At 40.8% G+C, this 19947-nt stretch overlaps 1 protein-coding gene across 2 annotated transcripts in view; it reads right to left on the reverse strand.

Annotated features, from left to right (window-relative positions):
• TTC27 (tetratricopeptide repeat domain 27) overlaps positions 1–19947 on the reverse strand; it is a 146196-nt gene that overhangs the window by 4817 nt on the left and 121432 nt on the right. For both annotated transcript variants that reach the window (XM_006197260.3, XM_072937936.1), the window contains 2 exons: positions 4548–4745; positions 3140–3251 (listed from right to left, as the gene is read on the reverse strand). In XM_006197260.3, coding sequence (XP_006197322.1) covers positions 3140–3251; positions 4548–4745 — 310 coding nt within the window. The remainder of the gene's footprint in view (positions 1–3139; positions 3252–4547; positions 4746–19947) is intronic.

Raw genomic sequence — 19947 nt, forward strand, 5'->3', positions numbered from 1 at the left:
GACAGCTTGTTGGGAAGAGACTCTGAAGACACACATGCACGTGCACGCACACACACACAAAGCTAATGAAATTAGGCGAAGAGACACTAGGCCTAATTGAACACAAGAGAGCAAAAACAGATGCGGCATGTCTTAACATGGCTTCCCTCAGACTGAGTCTCCAATGAGGACTCTCGATTGCCAATGACACCAGCCAAGGAAGTGACATGCCAGATATTTACAGCTCAATTCTTACTGCATTTTCACACTCAGGGTTTACATCACCATTTCTGGAAGAAGGGAAATCTACAACCTAGGTGCCTGCCTTTAGGGAACATGACCACCACCAGACTCTAGGGTCATGAGCCACATTTGGCATCCATTAGGAAGGAGTGGGGGAGACGTCAGTCACTCGTTCCCAACAACTCTGCCTCCAGCATTCTGGGGAGCTCATTTTCCTAAAACTTGGAATTATGAAGAGGTATAACCCTCCCTAGCAGAAGGCCCAGCCTGCTAATGCTTTTTAAGAACAAGTGAAGAACTTTGTAAAAACATAATGCCTCATATTTCTCCCCTGATTTGTTCTTGTTTTTGTTGTTCTAAATTACGCTCACTACAAGCAGACCAATAACCAGATCCTATTTTTAAACTACACCAAACAGCGCAAAAACTGAAGTCTACTTAGTACCCTGTATCTTAGAACAGGGATCGAAAACACACTTCTTTTTGAATGTAAACTCTAATCTGTTGGTGGAGGTTGCTTGTGCCTGGCAAAATAGTTTTGTCAGTCCTTAACATCATCCACGGCTGGTGAGAACTCTGTTTGACATTCCTATTCCAAAGTAATAATTAGACCTTGAAAGGACACATGGTGATCAACAATGTTACACTCATTTTCAGAGGGCACGGGTAACCTGGAGATAGAGAGGATTACGATGTCTGTGTCCCTTAACAGAGGAAGGTAGTGACTAGCACAGCTGTGGTGCTGGGGCTACTTAGTCCCTAGTAACACGTCAGAAACAGCCGTGAGTCTGCTTTCACTCCTTCATCGTCAGAGAAAAACAAAAAAACAAACAAAAAAAATAGAGCAAACAGACAAACACACGCTCTATGAGTCCTATTCCTCAATCCCATTTCCAAAAGGCATTAGAGAGAGACAGAGAGAACCTGCTGTTTCAAATCATCAGGAAATCCAAGACAGACATGCTTCCTCCAGGCAGACTGTAGTTAAAATGCACAACTGTTATTTTAAAAGTTTCCGGATGGCAAAGAAAGAAAGAACTTTTGCCCACTCTTTCCCAGAAAATAGAAGAGCAGAGACTGTAAATGCATACCCTCCAGACAGAACGATGGGTACACAATGACAACACTGATAGAGAAGGCTCTCCAACACTATGTGGAGACTGCAGTGTCTTACCAAGCTTTCTGAAGCACATGGTTACTCTTAAAAATAGCAACCCAATAGGGAATCAATCATGCAAGATTTTTTTTTAATGTTATATTTCCTTTTCCAGAATTGGGCGAGGCAGAGAAAAGTGATGGGGAGAAAGACAAAAAAGAGAACAGAAATAACAGAGAAACTCAGCTCTTTCTTCGACACAGCACTGGAATACAAAAGCAACACAGAAAAGGTTAAGATTCATCTTCCTCAATCTAAAATATCACTAGAAAGGAAAGGAAAGCATCCACTCAAATATGCTTAAAATGTTGTAGCAGCACGAACACATAATTCATTAAAGTCGAAGGGAAACTTAAAAGAACGGACACTTGTTTTTCTCCAAGTATTGCCCAGATGAGGGGAAAAACAGTACCCAAAATAGTTTAAAACCAACTTTAAGATGCAAAATGAAGATTTGTCCTAGAGTACTTCTTTAGCCTGCATATTTATATTTGACAGGCTTAACTGTCACTTAGTGATTACAGAAAATACCTTGTCTTTGACTGTTACAGAGCCTGCTGTTCACAGAAATGTTTAGGGTTGGCAAGTTGAAGTAGATCAGATAAATTCTTCAAAGTTAAATTGCACCCTGCTATGACTGTGTACATAATATACCTTAGCACGGGTTTCCCCGCACAGAGCACTATATCCACAAAGACCAAAGGCATCCAGACTGAACTCCACCTGAGCCCACCTACCACGGGGTCAGCACAATCCCAGCCATCCTAGACCATCCCTCCCGGTCTATCAGCCATTATCTCAACCTTTTCTACACGAAATTTCAGCTCTACAGAGTTTAACCTCAGCCTTGGCTGTTGAGGGGGAGGTAGCCCAGGAAACTGGATATCTATATCCTTTTGTCAATGATATCAAAGCCCATTTCTAAATTGTCTGAATATTCTGTGACTTCTTTTGAGGGACTTCTTGTCCCTCGCTGGCTCGCTATTTGCTGTAACTATTAGTTGCAGGACTTAGAGGTGGACTTTAGGATAGGTTCACAGTCCTTGTGATTCCGTTCTTGACAGTGTGGCTTCATTACTTTCTTTGCATTGCCTTCTCAGGGCATCACACACCCACATTCAAACATAAATATAAAAATGCATTACTACCTTTCACTAGTGTACTTTTCATTAATGCTGATAATTAAAAGCTGCCTTTATCTGGAATATATTTACCCAGCAGCATACAACTTTATATGTAAGGTCATCCCTCCCCTCAAATATTGCCCACTAAATTTCCCAAAGATATGGATTAGATTGTATTTTTAAAAATTTCCCTTGTACATGCCATAGCTCTTATGTATATTGCTATGTACCCCAGAAATCTATGTATTTTTATGGATAAATATTTTCATTTAAAAAGGAAGAACATGAGTCAAGAGAAGTTAAGATTGTCTTACTACTACATCATTAGTGCAAACAGACTCTGTGTGAAGTGAAGGTCAGATACAGCTGTAAAGGTATTTCATCTCTCTAAAGCTTCTAACATCTGTCACTTGTTCAAACAGCATTTAAGCCTCTATCCTATTTCTTCTTATTGCTCCAAAGTGCCTATTACATATCAGTTGGTCTATAAATGTTTGCTGAATTAAATACAACAATTTCAATAGGATGAAATAATCAGAAGTTACTTGGAATAGAACTTTGCTTCTGACTAATACTTTTTCTTATCAGTAAAAATCCATTAAAATATGCTAGGGATATCAAACATCACATCAAATACCATGTGCAAGTCCTAAGGCTCTCTGAACCACTTCCTTAAATGACGTGATATCTTTCTCCCAGCCACTGCACTGTGTGTCACACTTGTACGCCTTAGAGAGATACTGGAACGCCTGAGGAAAGAAAAAGAACAACATTCAGAATCATGAGAAGAATCCACGTTTCAGACTCTGTTTCCTGGGAGTCATATGGAACCAACTCCAACTTGAAAAGCCAGCCTCTGTGATACGCAGCCCAGTCCCTGATACTCCCCTCCAAGGGGCAAAGCCAACAGCAGTGAGAAAGTAAAAGAAATCAAGTGGATGGATCTGGACAGAGACACTTCCCCCCAATAGAAAAACAGAAACGCTTGGTTTGGAAATCTGTAAGAATTGTACATATTTCCTGAGTACTTGTAGCCATCAGTCTAAAGACCAGTTTAGAGAACCAGGTGTGAACTTGGTGAAAACTCTGAAATTACTGGGAGGTATGTAAACTCACAGACGTTTAAGACACTCTCTTTCACAACCCTGTCCTTGTGGATTCCTGGGGGACAAGTCACGGGTCAGAGAACTCAGAGTACCCTTAATTCCTCATATGCAAGAGACTACGTAATTCAATAAGCAATGGAAGGACAGAAAGTAGGAGCGTGCGCACGCATGCACGTGAGTATGTGTCCTGTTGCGCTGACAGGGCATTGGTGGAAGCCAGCTGGGTGGACTGAGGGCGGAGAGAACAGCTAAGAATCCCACAGATTAGCTGTACTGTGGCTAATTCCAAACTCACACAAGAAGTACATTTGATTTGTTGTGGGTGTTTCAGAAAGAACACAAACAGTGAGCATTCCAACCTTGGAAAGTCTGGAGGCGCCTTTAAGCTCTAAGATAAGAGGCATAACTTGAAGGTAACGGGTCTTCCACCACGCTTGTGAGAAAGGGGCAGGGCAACCTTTGTAAAATATTTTATGTTTAGATTTTAAAAGCTCTTCTCCTATATTCTTATCTAGCTCCCTTTTCTTTTTCCCCTTCAGAGTCCCCATGTCGGATTTAAACGCTCCTTTGTCCTTGTACCCTGCCTACCTTAGTCTTCAGCAAGGAGCCTGCAGAAAGGGGTGCAGGGAATAACAAGAACCAGCTGTTCGCTGCAGCTCTGGATGGAGAGTGGGTTAAAGAGACCCTTTTGTGAAAAACAGAGAACAGCTATATAGGAAAAATTCATAGAAAGAAAAAAAGATGAATGCTTACAAATCTTAGCCTGTCCACAATTCAGAGAGCTTATGTTAAACACTCTGAATCACAACTGAAAACTTGAGCGTATTAATCTTATCTTTCAGATTATTACAGTCTTCCACCAACCATCAAGAGAGCAAATCCACTACACATAGGTTCAAACACAAGGCAGGAGCCCCGGAGGGCTGAGGAGGGACTTACCTTTTCATTTTCATCAGGCTTGTCACTCTGCCCATTTCCATACACTTGGGCGTACAGCCTCCAGATCTCTCCATCATTCGTCACTCTTGAAGTTACTCTGCCAAGTAACTCCTGCAGCTTTCCTTTGAGGCTGGTTGCGACATCTCCACTACGGTCAGTCATCCCATCCATCACTGCCCTGACCAGAATTTTAAGGACCTTAAAAAATGCACAGAAGAAACTAGTAAGCTAGAAACAACCAAACAATATCAAAAAAACAAAGGGCTGCCCTCACCATCATCAAGGATGATGACTGAAAACCTTGTCAGGCCTGTAAGAATATCGCCCTTCCACTTTCTAAAAACAACACACCAGCCGGGCCATCCTGAACCAGTCTGGAATCGCATGCTGACCACCTCTCCTGGTGTCCCTTTTCCGACTCCTTGGAACGCTCTTCTTCCGCAGGGCCCTACGCCCCATGCTCCTCTCCTCTCACTCTAAGTGCTCTCTCTGACTGATCTGATCCACACCTGCAGCTGCAAAAACACCATCACCAAGTCTACCCAGTACTGTCGGCGCAGCTCCAGCCCTACTCCTCTCCAGAGCCCCAGGGTCGTGCACCTTAATACCTTCCCGGCATGTCCCATCAATACCTCACACTCCATCTATCCAAGAGAGAAACATGGATCCCAGATCCCTCTTCCTCCTGTAGTCTCAGGGCCAGTGACTTGAGTGTCAACCCAGATTCTCCACTCCCTGGGTTCAGCTACGTGTAACTGACTTGATTCAACATTCCCAGTGAGTCTTGAACCCAGCTCTCTCTTTTAGGTCGGGCTGTTATTTTCCACCAGGACAGCAGGGATAACACTCTAATTCTGCTTAAAGAGATCTTGGCCCTTCCTGTTGAGTGACAAACTGCTAATGTATGTGTTGTAGGCATGCAGGATTCCCAGAAAGTACCTTCTGTCCTTCCAACTACCCCAGCCGCTCACCATTTGGCAACCTCTTGGCCATCGTGCTTTCATTAGTCTTTACACATTCTACCCCAGATGCTTTGAATGCTGATAGATGAATTACGTTGAGCCTCACTTCGAGTTACAGTGTTATGACAAGGTACATCTGTCATATCTATATTAGGCTGTGTATCTCAAGGCTTCCTGGAAGCACAGAAAGTGCATCATCAATCATCCACTCTTGGGATGGGAGGACAGCAAAGACACCAGGATCCACCTAAGAACTAGCTCGAAGACAGTGTGCTAAGACCTTGCTACTCGGTAGGGCCCATGGACCGACAATACTGGTATCACCCACGAGCTTGCTGTAAATGCAGAATCCTGGATGGAGGTGTTGATCCAACTTAGACTGAGATTCTGCATTCCCAACAAGCTCCCAGGTGATGCTGATGTTGATGGTCCACAGACCTCATTTTGAGTGGCAAGGTTCCAAGAGACAGGGCGCCACACCTTTATTCTTATTCTGAACTTCAGGGAGGGGACCGCATTTCATCACCTTCTGCACCAGTATCTAACATCGTGCCTGGAACACAGACTGACGCAATAAATACCCATGCCTGAAACAAAGACTGAATGAACACACCTCTTTCAGAAAGTGTTGCTGAGAGAAATGCAACCAGTGTGACACCTTGCTCTGTCTCCCCATAGAGTATCCTGATCCAGGCCTGAGATGCAGCCAAGGAACTGAGGCTCCTCTGGCCCGTGAACACTTTTGAGAATGTGAACTCAGACCCATGGTCCTAATTACACACAGGGATAAAAATGAGTAGGAGAACATTCAATTGTGCTTTTTTCTTTTTTGATGGACAAGGTAAATTATCCCTGCCTGTAAATTCATATTACAATCCAACATGTATAGTTTTAAATCTGAAAGTCACAATGCAGGAGAAACGGTATGAATGTGCACTACCTGTTTTGAGTAATCATTCTATAAACATTTCAAGGATTAACATGCTTTGAAAGAGTGGTCTATTGAAAGAGTTACTAACATGTACAGATGAAGCATACTAAATTGGTAAAATTCTTTGCTTTTTCTGGGATCTCACGGTTGGCCCAACATCCTAACCCCTCACTTTACCCTAGATGCATAGTCACAGGGGATGAGAAATCTTTTGGCCTTCTTGCCAATAAAAATGGAGAGCTGCAGTGCTGATGTTTGATAGGGGAAAAGCTAGTGAAGTGTGTGCGTGTGTGTGTGTGTGTGTGTGTACTGGGGGGTGTATACAGGGAACAGCAGAAGGGTAGGAGGTAGAGTGCTTGTGTGTTGGGGTGGGGGGCAGGGTAGAGTGAAGGGAACTGTATGTGTGGCAGACACCAAAGTCCTCTACCATAAGATCTTGAACAGGAGGGAAGGCAGGAACAAACTGGTGTTTATACTCCCTATTTGACATTCAGTGGTGATGGGTCTGGGCCTAAGAAGAGTTTTACATGGAGAAATAGATAACAGAAGTTATTCATGGCCATGGCAGGTACTGCCTAAAGGGAAGGGAACATGCTGGGTAAGGGTCAGGCTGAGGACTGTCCTAAGGAACACAACATTTAAGAGGAAGGAAGCTGAACAGAGTTCTAAGCACTAGGAAAAGGTGGCAGGAAGTGATGTAACAGAAATCAGAGAAGGAGAAAAGCAAGGAGAGTCCATCTACAAAAGATCAGGACTGGAAGATTCTGCTGGATTTGGCAAGTACAAGGGTGAGTGACTGTAGCTAGGGCTAAAGCCAGAACAAGGAGGGCAGGAGAGATCATGATTTTCAACAAAGAGACCCACAAAGAGAATCACATGAAAACCATGAAAAGTATTAACATCATAAAAAATAAAAACCAAAAGATATCCCTCAATCACAGTATCCTGTAATACCCATTATAAACATAACTTGCATAGGCATAGAGTGTTAACAGAAAATATTCACTTAACCAGAAATTGTAATATAAATATATTGGGAAGATAAGAAAGTGGAAATGCTGGTATATGAGGATTAAGTACTTATCCACCTAACAGGAAGCCAACAGATAATATCTAAAATTTGTTTAATAAAAAATAGCCATATATAATTATTGTTATGAAATATGGAAGTGTGCAAATGACAAAAGAAATATTAAAGGCTCTCTCCCCATTGGGGAGAAGGGTCTTGAGGAGGGGGTTGTGGTGAAGCAGGAAATTGCTATATTTTGTCATAAGCTTTATATTACGACTAACTTGTAAAATCTATATGTTACATGTTATTTTAATCACACAAAAATTTAACTTAAAAATAGAGAAAAAGAATAAATACATTCAAAGACTAGCAAAGAGGAAACAAAAAAATGACAGCATGCATGAATATTCACTTACTAGATTTTAAAATTCTGTCTTTGGTGTGTGTGGGCAGAGGGGATGGGGGCAGGACTAAAAGTGGACTGTGAGGGCTTTGAAAGCCTGGTAAAGTTCTGCCTCACACTCTAACGGCGGGTCACACAGGTGTGTTCCCATCATGAAAATTGATGTTTACTTATGACCTGTGTACTTTTCTATATGTACGCTGTATTTTTTTAATTTTTAAATATTTTTAAACATTTTTTATTGCTTTATAATCATTTTACAATGTTGTGTCAAATTCCAGTGTAGAGCACAATTTTTCAGTCATACATGAACATATATATATTCATTGTCACATTTTTTTCTCTGTAAGCTACCATAAGATTCTGTGTATATTTCCCTGTGCTATACAGTATAATCTTGTTTATCTATTCTACAATTTTGAAATCCTGTCTATCCCTTCCCACTCCCTGCCCCCTTGGCAACCACAAGTTTGTAGTCTATGTCTGTGAGTCTGTTTCTGTTTTGTATTTATGCTTTGTTTGTTTGTTTTTGTTTTTTGGTTTTTTTTAGATTCCACATATGAGCAATCTCATATGGTATTTTTCTTTCTCTTTCTGGCTTACTTCACTTAGAATGACATTCTCCAGGAACATCCATGTTGCTGCAAATGGTGTCATGTTGACAGTTTTTATGGCTGAATAGTATTCCATTGTATTACTATACCACAGCTTCTTTATCCAGTCATCTGTTGATGGACATTTAGGCTGTCTCCATGTTTTGGCTATTGTAAATAGTGCTGCTATGAACATTGGGTGTCATTTTGAAGTAGGGTTCCTTCTGGATATATGCCCAGGAGTGGGATTCCTGGGTCATATGGTAAGTCTATTCCTAGGCTTTTGAGGAATCTCCATACTGTTTTCCACAGTGGCTGCACCAAACTGCATTCCCACCGGCAGTGTAGGAGGGTTCCCCTTTCTCCACAGCCTCTCCAGCATTTGTCATTTGTGGGCTTTTGAATGATGGTCATTCTGACTGGTGTGAGGTGATACCTCATTGTAGTTTTGATTTGCATTTCTCTGATAATTAGTGATATTGAGCATTTTTTCATGTGCCTATTGATCATTTGTATGTCTTCCTTGGAGAATTGCTGTATTTTAATAAAAGTTAATTAAAAAGGTATTTTCTGCAATTAATAAAGCCCCATAAACTGAAGGAAAAAAATAAGAGTTATTAACATTAACAAATGGAGCTAATATATAATCTTAAAAGTGGGTGTAAGAGTGGTAAAATTATTTTTAAAACTATTATAGTAATGTTATAATTTACTGGTTAATAGCACCATTTTCCTCCCTCTGACTAGTAAGTGAGAAAAATCACACTCTAGTTATTCAGACTGACTACCAAAACAATAACTTTTACCATACTTTTAATCCTTCTTTAGAAAATAGATATTCGTAACTTAAAAAGAGCAAAGGGTGTTGTGGTAGGATTTCTTTGATAAAATCAATCACCAAGAATTACGATTTTCTCCTGGATAGTCTATGAAGTTTACCTACATTATACTTCTTCGCATCATCAAAAGTGAAAAAAAATTTTTTTAAACAGGTAAATGTTTTTATCTACTGTAAATTGGGTAAAAATACGATTACTGAACCCATTAGTAAGTTAAAACTATAAATTACTAAGTATTTAATAAGTGGCTGAACGGTAGATATTGAAGTTTAAGAATTCAGAGGTGAACAATTCTTGGGGAAACAGGATCCAAGATACGGCCACTTGGATTGGTTGCTCATATGGAATAAGATTAAGGACAAAGAACTTTAAGCCCAGTGCAAAACCAAGTCCATCTACCTAAAACCTTTAAGTCTCTCTATCTAAAACCAAGTATTCAAGAACAGTTAGATCTAGAATGGAGAGGAAGATGCATATAGCCAGTTGCTGAAGTCCACCATGTATATGGGGGAGCGGCTAGGAAGCTGGTAAATAGCAGTAATGAGGTCAGATCAGATCTTCCATCTGCTACATCACAGAACTGTTCTATCAAGGAGTCAACATACATTTAAAGAGCTTCAAAACTATAAAGCAACATAAACCTATAAACTACTATGCTTATCACTGACCCTCAACTTCTTTACTCTGTCAGAAGGGGACATTGTTGGCTACTCATTATGTGCCCCAGTATTTCCTTATGCTTTAAAACATACCTAAAGAAAAACAAAATCTACCACGTGGTAGCAGCCTCTGATATGTCCCTACCACCTCTGCTGTGAGTACTCACTACATGCTAAGCTCCATGCTAAGCACGTGTCCAACATGATTTCATGGAGTTCTCACTGTAACCCTAGGAAGCAGGTACTTTATTATCCCTCACTTTACAGATAAATTGAAACACAAGTGGCAAAATGAATGTCTCAAGGGCATAGGGCAAGTGAGCTGTGGAGCTGGTGTTTGAACACCAGTGATTTTTGGACTCCTGAGCTTCGAAGAGGATGAAGGGAAGACAACAATGACGGCAGGTAACACTCATATACACAGCCCTTCCTACGGGCTCTATGAACACAGTCCTCCTACCAGTCCCAGGAGGAATGTGCTCTTGCCATTTGCAGTCTGCAGGTGGAGAAAAACTGGAGCACAGAGAAGTTAAGTAACTTGTCCAAGGTCACATACCTAGGGAAGGGGGAGTTGGATTTGAACCTGCAGCTCGGGTCCAGGATCGTGCTCTCCAGCATTTGCTACATTAAATTATAAAGCACAGCTCCTTACTCCTCTGTTGTTCCTTCCTTTCTAATAATTCTTTCACATTAGAAAGATCTGCTCTTTTGTGAAATATGTATGCCAGTAACTTTGATCATTTCATTACAGTTTCTTTGCCAAATCTTGAATCAACTGAGATAAGACAGGTTTCTGTAGGTTGTGTGTGTGTGTGTGTGTGTGTATTTTTAAAAAATCTTTGTTATTTTGTTCCACTAAATATACATGTGGCTATTATTCTGAATTTTACTTTTTTTATTAGTGAATTTAAATCTCTTTCCAAGTGTTTGTTGAGTAAATATAGTTCCTTTTTAAGACATTTAAATTTTTTCTTAATTCAGTGGAGCTCATTTTTGTCCAACGTGAAAACAGTTTTACTGTTCATCTTCATGATGGAGATTACACAGGCCACAGGCTGACGCACTAACACATTGCTTGCCTCTTCCCAACACCAACTTTGCACAATGCTTGAAAAAAGAGAAAGTTGATGAATCTGAGAAAGTAACAGCAAACACGTGGGAAATCCTGGGGAGACAGAGACTGGTTAGGTCCTGGTCTGGTGCAGAAGAGCAGCCCAGGGTAGAACAGTACAAGGAGCAGAGGTTCGCAGGTGGGCTGAGAAAAGCTTTTCGGTTGTGCTTGCTATCTTCTACACATTACTCCACGTGCCACTTGCCAACAGCGTGGAAAGACTGAAACACAGCAGTGCCAGCCAAGAGCTGTGCAGGCACAGCAGGGCAGGGGCCTAGCCGGGGTGGGAAGCAGAGAGCAACAGGCCCCAGAGCCCCCCAGCTGCTGAGGGTGGACGATGACTCAGGAAGACAGTGCCTGGAGAGCTAAGGGAGCTGTCCTGAGGAGCCAGGACACTAGGTGGTGGTGGGAGCAGGCAGTGGCCAAGTGTTTCCAAGAGGAGAGTTCCCCTCATGGTCCAAACTCACCAGGAGGGGCACAAGTTGGTCCTGGGCTTGCTTTATCCCCCCGACCAAGCACATTACCCATCAAAGAGCCAATATCCCCAGAGGAGTACGAGTCAACAGGGACAAATTAAGACATCTGAAAAGTGCAACCATAATGAAATAAACAAATCGAAGAATCTATGTGAAAAGAGTTAAAGGGATTCTTTCAACTTGTTTTCGTAATACATATTCTCAGGAAGATGAGAGGGGAAAACCAAAGGAATGCTGACATCCCCGGGGTAGCAGTATAAATGGGGAAGAAAAACAGTGTGAGGACTGAGCCAGCAGTCGCTCTCACAGGGAAGGAAAGGTGAGATTGATCCTGCAAAGGACACGAGGAAGCTGGAACTGGTAGCAGAAGAAGTGTGAAATTCTGGAAGCCAACAGAAGAACGAGCTTCAAGATGGAAGGAGAGACCAACTGTGTGAAGTGTGACAGAATGAGAAACCCAAGACTGACAGCTGTCCCCTGGATGTGGCAACTCAGACCTTGACAACAGCACGTTCAGCAGACTGGCAGAGAAAAGCTTAAGGACTTGGGTTCCAAACAGGACGGGAGGAGCAGAAGTGGAGACCCTGTGGGAAGAGGAGTGGGCCCTAGAGAACACGGAGAATCAGGGTGGGCACGGGGAGGGGGGGTGAGTGTGCACACGTTATTTATGCACAGTTTGGAAACACTGAGAACTTTCAAAAATTAGAGAAATGATACATGCACACTTATACAGGTAAATTTGAATCCATGGTGATTGTAAGGAAAGGCCCACTTGCCTCTTTTATCTGATAACTAGTTGTACCACTCCACTCCCAAGATCACTCTGTCTAGTCTGTGGTTTCTTCCTTGGGGTTCTGGATACCCTTGTGGATCTAATGAGAGTTATGAACCCTCTGCCATGAAGAGGTACATAACCACATACACAAATTTTTCTCATGATATTTCAGGTAATCTCACAATCTTCTGAAGCCCAATACTAGATTCTTCTTAAATCCTAATTCATCCATCATGGTCTTATCTCTAAGGATTCCGGTCTTATCTCTCAGTACCGCATATGACTAAGTGCCTCCTTTGAAAAGCTTTATTAGTTTTCTATCAACTCCCTCCCTATTCTTACTATCTCTTCTGTTACTTCCAGATGTTCAAATCTCTGGTATTCTTTGTTAAAGGCACGACCTTCACGTGATGAGCCGAGGTCTCTCCGGCCCTCTCTCAGGAGTACCTCTGCCCATGTCTTTACTTCCACCAAAGCTACCAGTGAGGTGTGTGTTGGATACACTTCCTCACCTTTACCGACCCCACTGTTCTCAAAGCCACCACCTTCTCCCTGAAAAGAAGCGTGATGGTTGTGGTAGATTGAATAATGTCCTCTCAAGTTCATTTCCAAACAGAGCCTCAGAATATGACCTTATTTAAAAACAGGGTCTTGGCAGAAAATATTAGTTAAGCCGGAGTCATACTAGATTAGGACGGGCCCTAAATCCCATGATTAATCTCTTGCAAGAAAAGGCGGTAAGACACAGAGACACAGGGAAGGAGGAGAAGCAGGTGAAGAGGGAGGCAGGGACGGCCAGGGCCCCTAGAGGCTGGACAGGGCAAGGAAGGAGTCTTCCTGGGCACTTTTATAGGGATGGCCCATGCAACACCTTGACTTTAAGACTTCTAGCTTCCAGAACTTGAAGAGAATAGATCTCTGTTGTTTGAAGACACCAAGTTTGTAGTAATTTGCTCTAGTGGCCCCAGGAAACAAATCTAGTCTGATGTGGAAAGACCAAGGCAACACTGAGAACATGGAGATAGACGTTCCCCAGGGGCACTTCCCTGGCTTTACTAACCCTCTTCCAGTTTTGGCTGTCACATCACAGCCTGTCCCTGCTCAGATGGTGACATCCAGCCCCCACTCACTGGTCAGACGTCACCCTTTCCTCATACATAGAGGTTTCCAATTCAAATCTCTCCAGCTTTTCCTTTATGGAGTTTGGTTTTTGTGTCATGATTAAAAATGTTTTCTCTACCCTCAAGCTTATAAAAATATTCACCATACTTTCTTTTAAGTGCTTCCATGGTTCTACTTTTTCAGTAATAGTGACGATGACGATGATGGTGGCAGCTACACTGAAACAGCACTTGTATGTGCCAGGTTCCACGCCCTGCCCTTCATGTGCATAACTTCCATGACAATCCTTAATGCCATTCCTGTTTTATGAAGCTGAAGAACGAAGTGGTTAGTAACTTGCCACAGATCATACAGCTAGTGATCGGCAAAGGGAACCTGAAAGCCCTGGCTGTCTAACCCAAGAATCTCTGCTCTTACCTATAGCGTAATCCTGCTTCCCAAGGCATTTCAATTTAAGTATCTTATCCTTTAGCATTTATTTTGGTCTAAGGAGTGAAGCAGAACTTTCATTTTGAGCCCCAAGTGCTTGGCCAACTATTTCAATACATATTGGATATTTTATTTTTATTCCACAGATTTAAAATGCCATCCTTATCATGAACTGAATTCTCATACTTACTTGAGTCTGTTTCTGAATCCTCTATCCTGTCCCATTTCATTCCTGTAGCAGATGTTAACTCTTTATATAATAAGGTTATTATTAGCTTTTTATCTTTACTATTTGTTACAAATATCCTGTCACATATTTTTTTCAAGAAATCATAAAAATTCTTTCAGGTTTTCTTTTCTTGCTTTAAAGTGCAGGAAATTTGGTAAGTACCCACTTGTATTCCTAATTGTTCTAGGAGACGAAAAAATATTTAGCATATATTTAGGCCACTTGGAATTCATTTGGTGTATCATAAAATAATCGAAGTATATATTCTGAGCCTGGATGTTTAGAGGGATCTCATTCTAATCAGTGTAAACAGCCCTGCAGTCCCTTACACGCTACCTAAACCAGTGCCACACCACCGACTCCCTGTAATGACTCTGGAATTCCTGACCCACATTAATTCATGTTGGTGATGTAGCACTTTTGTTTCATTCTCTTTCCTAAGCATTTTCTCACTTCCATCATGGACCATTCTTGAGAGATGCGGCAAGCAGAGCGTACTGAGAGGAACAACCATCAGCCCCTGAAGAGAGCAGACGAGTGCTCATGTGGAAGAGCAGTGATTTACTACAAACGCCAGAGAAGCTCCACAAAGAGAAAAGCGTGACCATCCTCCTCCCCAGCGCTACCCTTGAAGTCCTGGGCCAAATCCCGCCAAAATCTTGGCTGAAAGCACAAGGCGTTGGCCCTTTGAATCCTGGAGGTCTCGAAAGCAGGAAGGAATAGGATTGCCCCAGGTCCAGTTACACAAACTTCCAGGAGGGCTGGAGGCCAGGAATGAAGCCATTTCCCGCCTCCCTGGCTTGGCTAACTTCCTGCCCTCCTTGGAGCGCCCTAAAGAACTTGCTCTGTTTCCTGGTCTGATAACCCTAACCCTTGGCTTCCCAAACCTCAATTATTACAGAGGGGTAGGCGGTTTAACATTGTCTTTTTTCACTCCTTCAGCAGAAAAGAAAAAAAAAATCTTGTCGTGTGGAGAAGGCATGTATGAGCTTTAGGTGAAAAAGGCCAGACTTCAGACTTGGCTTCACCACTTGTTAGCTGTGAAACGTCAGCTTTCTTAGTTTCCCGGCTGAGCCCCAGCCACTTCAGCAGTCAAATGGAGACGGTATCTGTTTTACAGATATATAATTTGTATAAAATAGACCCTTCCCCTCCGTTCTCTTCTCTCAGGTGATCTCAGCCACTACTCGCTCCAGGACTTCAATCCGCTTGGCAACCTGCCCTGCCGCACATCAACACCACCTCCCTCCTTCCCGAGCAGAAATCCACACAAAGAACAACATCCATAGAAAAGAATACATCGTGTATGGTTCTATTTATACGACACTCTAGAGAAAGCAAAATTCAACTGTGGTGACAGAAATCCAAACGCAGTTGCCTGGTTGAGGGGAAAGGGTGGTGGTTCAATTGACTGGAAAGGGGTATAATGGAACCTTCTGTGGTGATGAAAATGTTCCATCTCTGTTCTGGGAAGTGGTTACACAAGAATACATAATGGTCAAAACACATCAAACTCACACTTAAGATCTGTGCATTTTATTATACGTAACTTATACCCCAAGTTGAGAAAAAACCTTTGTTAGATATAGTTCACAGGCACATTAATATGATGGGGAAATGTGCTTTTTAATAAATCTTGCCACAGACTTCAAGGCATCACACACACATACAAGACAGGCATGCCTAAATGTGACTCCTGTCTTCAGTTCCTACTAGCTCCATGGCTGGCCAAGTTCTATAACCTCTTTTGGTCTCATATTCATACACTGTAAAATGAGGAATATTTGGTGCTCACCTCAAATACTGTAAGCCCTATAAAAGATAACCCATGTTAAATGCCAAGAACATAGTGTGCACTCAATATATGTTAATCCCCTTCCCTTCTTCCATTTATAAATAGCAAATGGGGTGTAATAACACAATATATAGATTCTTTTCCCAAAATGATTACCAAGTTATCAAAGAAGAAGAAAGAAGAGGTGGAAGGGGAGTGGGAAGGGAGAGGGATAAGAACAAAAAAAGAAAAAGAAAAAAGTAAGAAAAGAGACAAGAAAAAAGAAAATAAAAAATAGAATTTATCTTGAAAAAGAAGCATAAATATATCCAAGGTGTTGTCAATAAAGATATTCATGGCATTATTAACAATAGTAGAAAACTAGAAAATTGAACAGGGACTAATTACACAGAAACATGAAAATCAGTTTTATGACAGATTAATAAAATATATATATAATCCAGACATGAATATAAAAATCTATTATAAAAAAGCATTCTTGAATTATACTAATCTATGCAATAGTCAAAATTAGGACAGAGAAAAGGCAGGAAAAGATAAACGTAGTATATTCATTCATTCTCTAATTACAAATAGTAAGAAAAACAAAAACAATAATTTATAGTTAATTTACCCCATGTCTGTATTAAAATGAGTATGAATTTTCATATTTACAAATACACACAATAGAAAAAAATTTAAATGGCAGTAATCACATCCATAATGAAGTAGAAAAAGAATAGATAAAAAGAGAATTTTAAAGCAAATTAAAATAGAATGAGGTCAGGTAGTGTCAAACATAAGAATATCAGAGTTTTTCTGACAGACACCTGTTGCCAAACTTGCAGAGTCAAATTAAGTAAAATTTTTTTAGCCAAGATAAAAATATTGCAGACAATCTATCAATTGTCTCAGTCCACGCTGACTAGTGGTAAGAAAACATGACGACAGTCACAAGTGTGCCACAAAGCTAAATATGACTGAGCCCGCACTGGCCATCAAGGCCTTCCTTCAGGGAGGACTTAACCGCTATGGGGCGATTCCACCCACACCTGCCAGACACTTCAGGACCCTTCCAGAGAGAGCTATTAACAGTGTCTTTTATAAACTCACGAATTATCTCACTGTGGCTAATTCTCCATCTGACTACGAGAAAGTTCTTTATTATAAGGTGCTAAAAATGATCACTTGACCTCAGCAAGTCACGGGTTATCCGTCCTTATGTTCTCAGTAATATTTCCTCAAATCCAAATATAAAAATTAAGCAAACAGTCATAATGTCTGACACCTTTATAGCACTTTATGCTTACTGAAGTGCGTGGTTAGTCTATAAGCAGTATTCTTCCTAACAGGAATGGTTCTTAGGGCTCCCGTGGTGACAGGGGTGCTGCGGGAGGGAAGTCCAAATGCCACACTTGATTGTTTCTAAAAGTACTGGACTTTTATAGATACTAATTTCAAACTTATTGAAATATTCATGCTCAGATGAAATCCTTTTGTACAAAAGGAGGTTTGTTTCACTATCTGAGTTTGAGGAACAAAAGAAAAGATACAGGAAAAAAATTAAAATATTAGCTGCCCATGAATTTAAACTAAATCCTAATAATTTTCTCTAGGTAGGAAATGATTAAATTTTCACTTAAGTTCAGAATGATATAAGTTAAATACTCTGCTTAAGCAGATACAAGACTAGAAAATTTTCAATGAGAATAAGAACATGATTTTGCTAAGTGAAAACTTATGCTTAGATTTGCTGGAAAGAGTGAGAAACTGAAAGTGATCACTAAAATATGTTTGGAAAATCTATTTAAGATAAAAATTAAATGAAAGCAACTCCATTTATGCTGGGAGAAATTTGTTTATTTGCTTGTTCTTTAACTTTTTTTTCCTTTTCTGAAAAATGCTCATTTCTACGCTTTCAGAACTGAGGCTGGATAAACTGGAAAAAAATATACTCTCATGCTACAAGATCATTCTTTACATTCATTAAGCTTCGCTTCGTTTTTACTTCTTCATTAAAACCTTAAGAAAAATACATTTTTACTTAAAAATTGTTAAATTATATTCACTGAGAATTGCCTACAATTCTCAGGAATAAATGTCATTAATTTGAGTTCCTTTACTGTTTCTTAGGGAAGGCTCCTAGAAGATTTTTAAGCATATGTTCTTATAATGCTCTTATAATTCCAATGAATTTGATTTGGTAGACAGCATGCCAAGTCAACAACTGAAAGTCTTATCTTTAGAATCAACTAACTATACTCAGGTTATTTTTGCCAGAGTATCTCCCTGATATTTACAACTGTGCCTACCAATATATTAACTCTACATGTCACCTCTCTCCCCATATGTTTACAGATACTTATACACAGTAGTATTATTCTAAACATTTGCAAGAAATTTTTTCATCCTGAGAGAGAATAAGACATCTGGGGTGGGTGGCAGGGGTGGTAAAATTATTATTTTTTTTTAACATTTTTTACTGATTTATAATCATTTTACAATGTTGTGTCAAATTAGGGGTAGTAAAATTCTCCAATACATTTCCAGCTATTGGAAGTGCAGGAGATTGGAAAGATCGAGGCTGAACTTATTTTATCCTGAATCATCATTTTCAGTAAAGCAACTGTTTCATTTGTGTCTTGTCTTTCTTTTGGAATAAGTGCCTCTCAGACATGAGTTAGCAAGACGATTCGGCATACCTGATATACCCGTCTAAGTCAACTAAAATCAGCAACATCTTGATGACTTCGTAACTCTTTATGATGTAGAGGTAACAGCTTTTCAAAACAGCCTGTGAACAGTTATCTTCTTTCATATTATTAATTTCATCAAAAATAAGGGGGGAAGATGGATACACACATTCTGGAGTGAGACATAACTTATGATAGCATAAGTCTATCCCACAGAGCTGTGGTGACAATTAACTTAGCTAATATGTGTCAACTGCTCAGCACAGTATCTGGCACATAGCAAGCTCTCACTAAATGTTAGTTATTATTTGACCTGTTCTATGTGTCTTGGGAAGCACAAGAGAATAAAAGAGATAAAACAGAAATGTCTTCTTCCTTCAATGCCTCTGTACTAGACCCAACCAAAGTCTACCTCTGATGGAAGGCCAGGGGCCCAGACCCCACCCTTAGGAGTCCTTATATAAACCCAACTCCTGCAGGTACCAAGCATAAAAGGATGATCAGGGTTTCCTCAGGATACCAAGAGCCAGCCTGGTTAGCCAACTGTTACTAATCTTTAGCAGCTATGAAGGATTGCTATGGGTCAAAATATAGATTTAGAAGGGAAACCCCACTCACATCAGAAAGAAAAGATCAGCTAGGAAGTGGAGACAGACGACAGAAGACTAATGGGATGGGACTGACCGAGTAAGCCAACCCTAATACAACGTAGGAAGAGCTGAGGCGGCGGCAGCAGCCCCAGCAGCACAGGAAGCAGATGGACGGCCTGGAGCATCACCTGTTCCGGTCTCATCAGGCAGGACCTTTCTGGTCCATGTGCAGCTTACTCAGCCTCATCTCCAGATCTCCTCTAAGGTCCCCTCTTGCTCTGACAGTTTGTATTTCTAAAGAAGGCTGGAGTGAGTGAGGGGTGCTGGATTTGAGTGTTTTATGCATATTTTCTTCAATGTGAAAGGGGAAAAAAAAGAATTTATTTCAAGTGTAAAATGGAATATACTACCAATGGAAATTATTTACATTCTCCTTGAGATTTTAGAACAGGCTTCATGAGGTTTTCTTTGTAAAGAAGGGTCTTCTAAAAAATAACAGTTGAGGTAAACAAGAGGCAGGCAGTTTGGAATCTCTGCCTTTCCTCAGTGGTTCAGCAACATACTGAGGTCTGTTCAGAGCCCCATCAGTGCCCTTTGCCAAGGGGCTAAGCGCAGAAGAGAAAGAACCGTCACAGTGGTGAGCAGGACAAGTACTGGACTGCCAGGGCACTGTGCAAACAGATTTGCCAGGGTTCCTATCCGCTCTAGGATACAAAATGCTGCTGCGCCTCCATTCACGTTTTAATATTCACATTTTAGCTGATCTTTAGTTTATAAAATTCAAGTCCCTTCTCTCTATAAT

The sequence above is a fragment of the Vicugna pacos genome, chromosome 15 (assembly GCF_048564905.1).
Source record: "Vicugna pacos chromosome 15, VicPac4, whole genome shotgun sequence".
NCBI lineage: Eukaryota > Metazoa > Chordata > Mammalia > Artiodactyla > Camelidae > Vicugna > Vicugna pacos.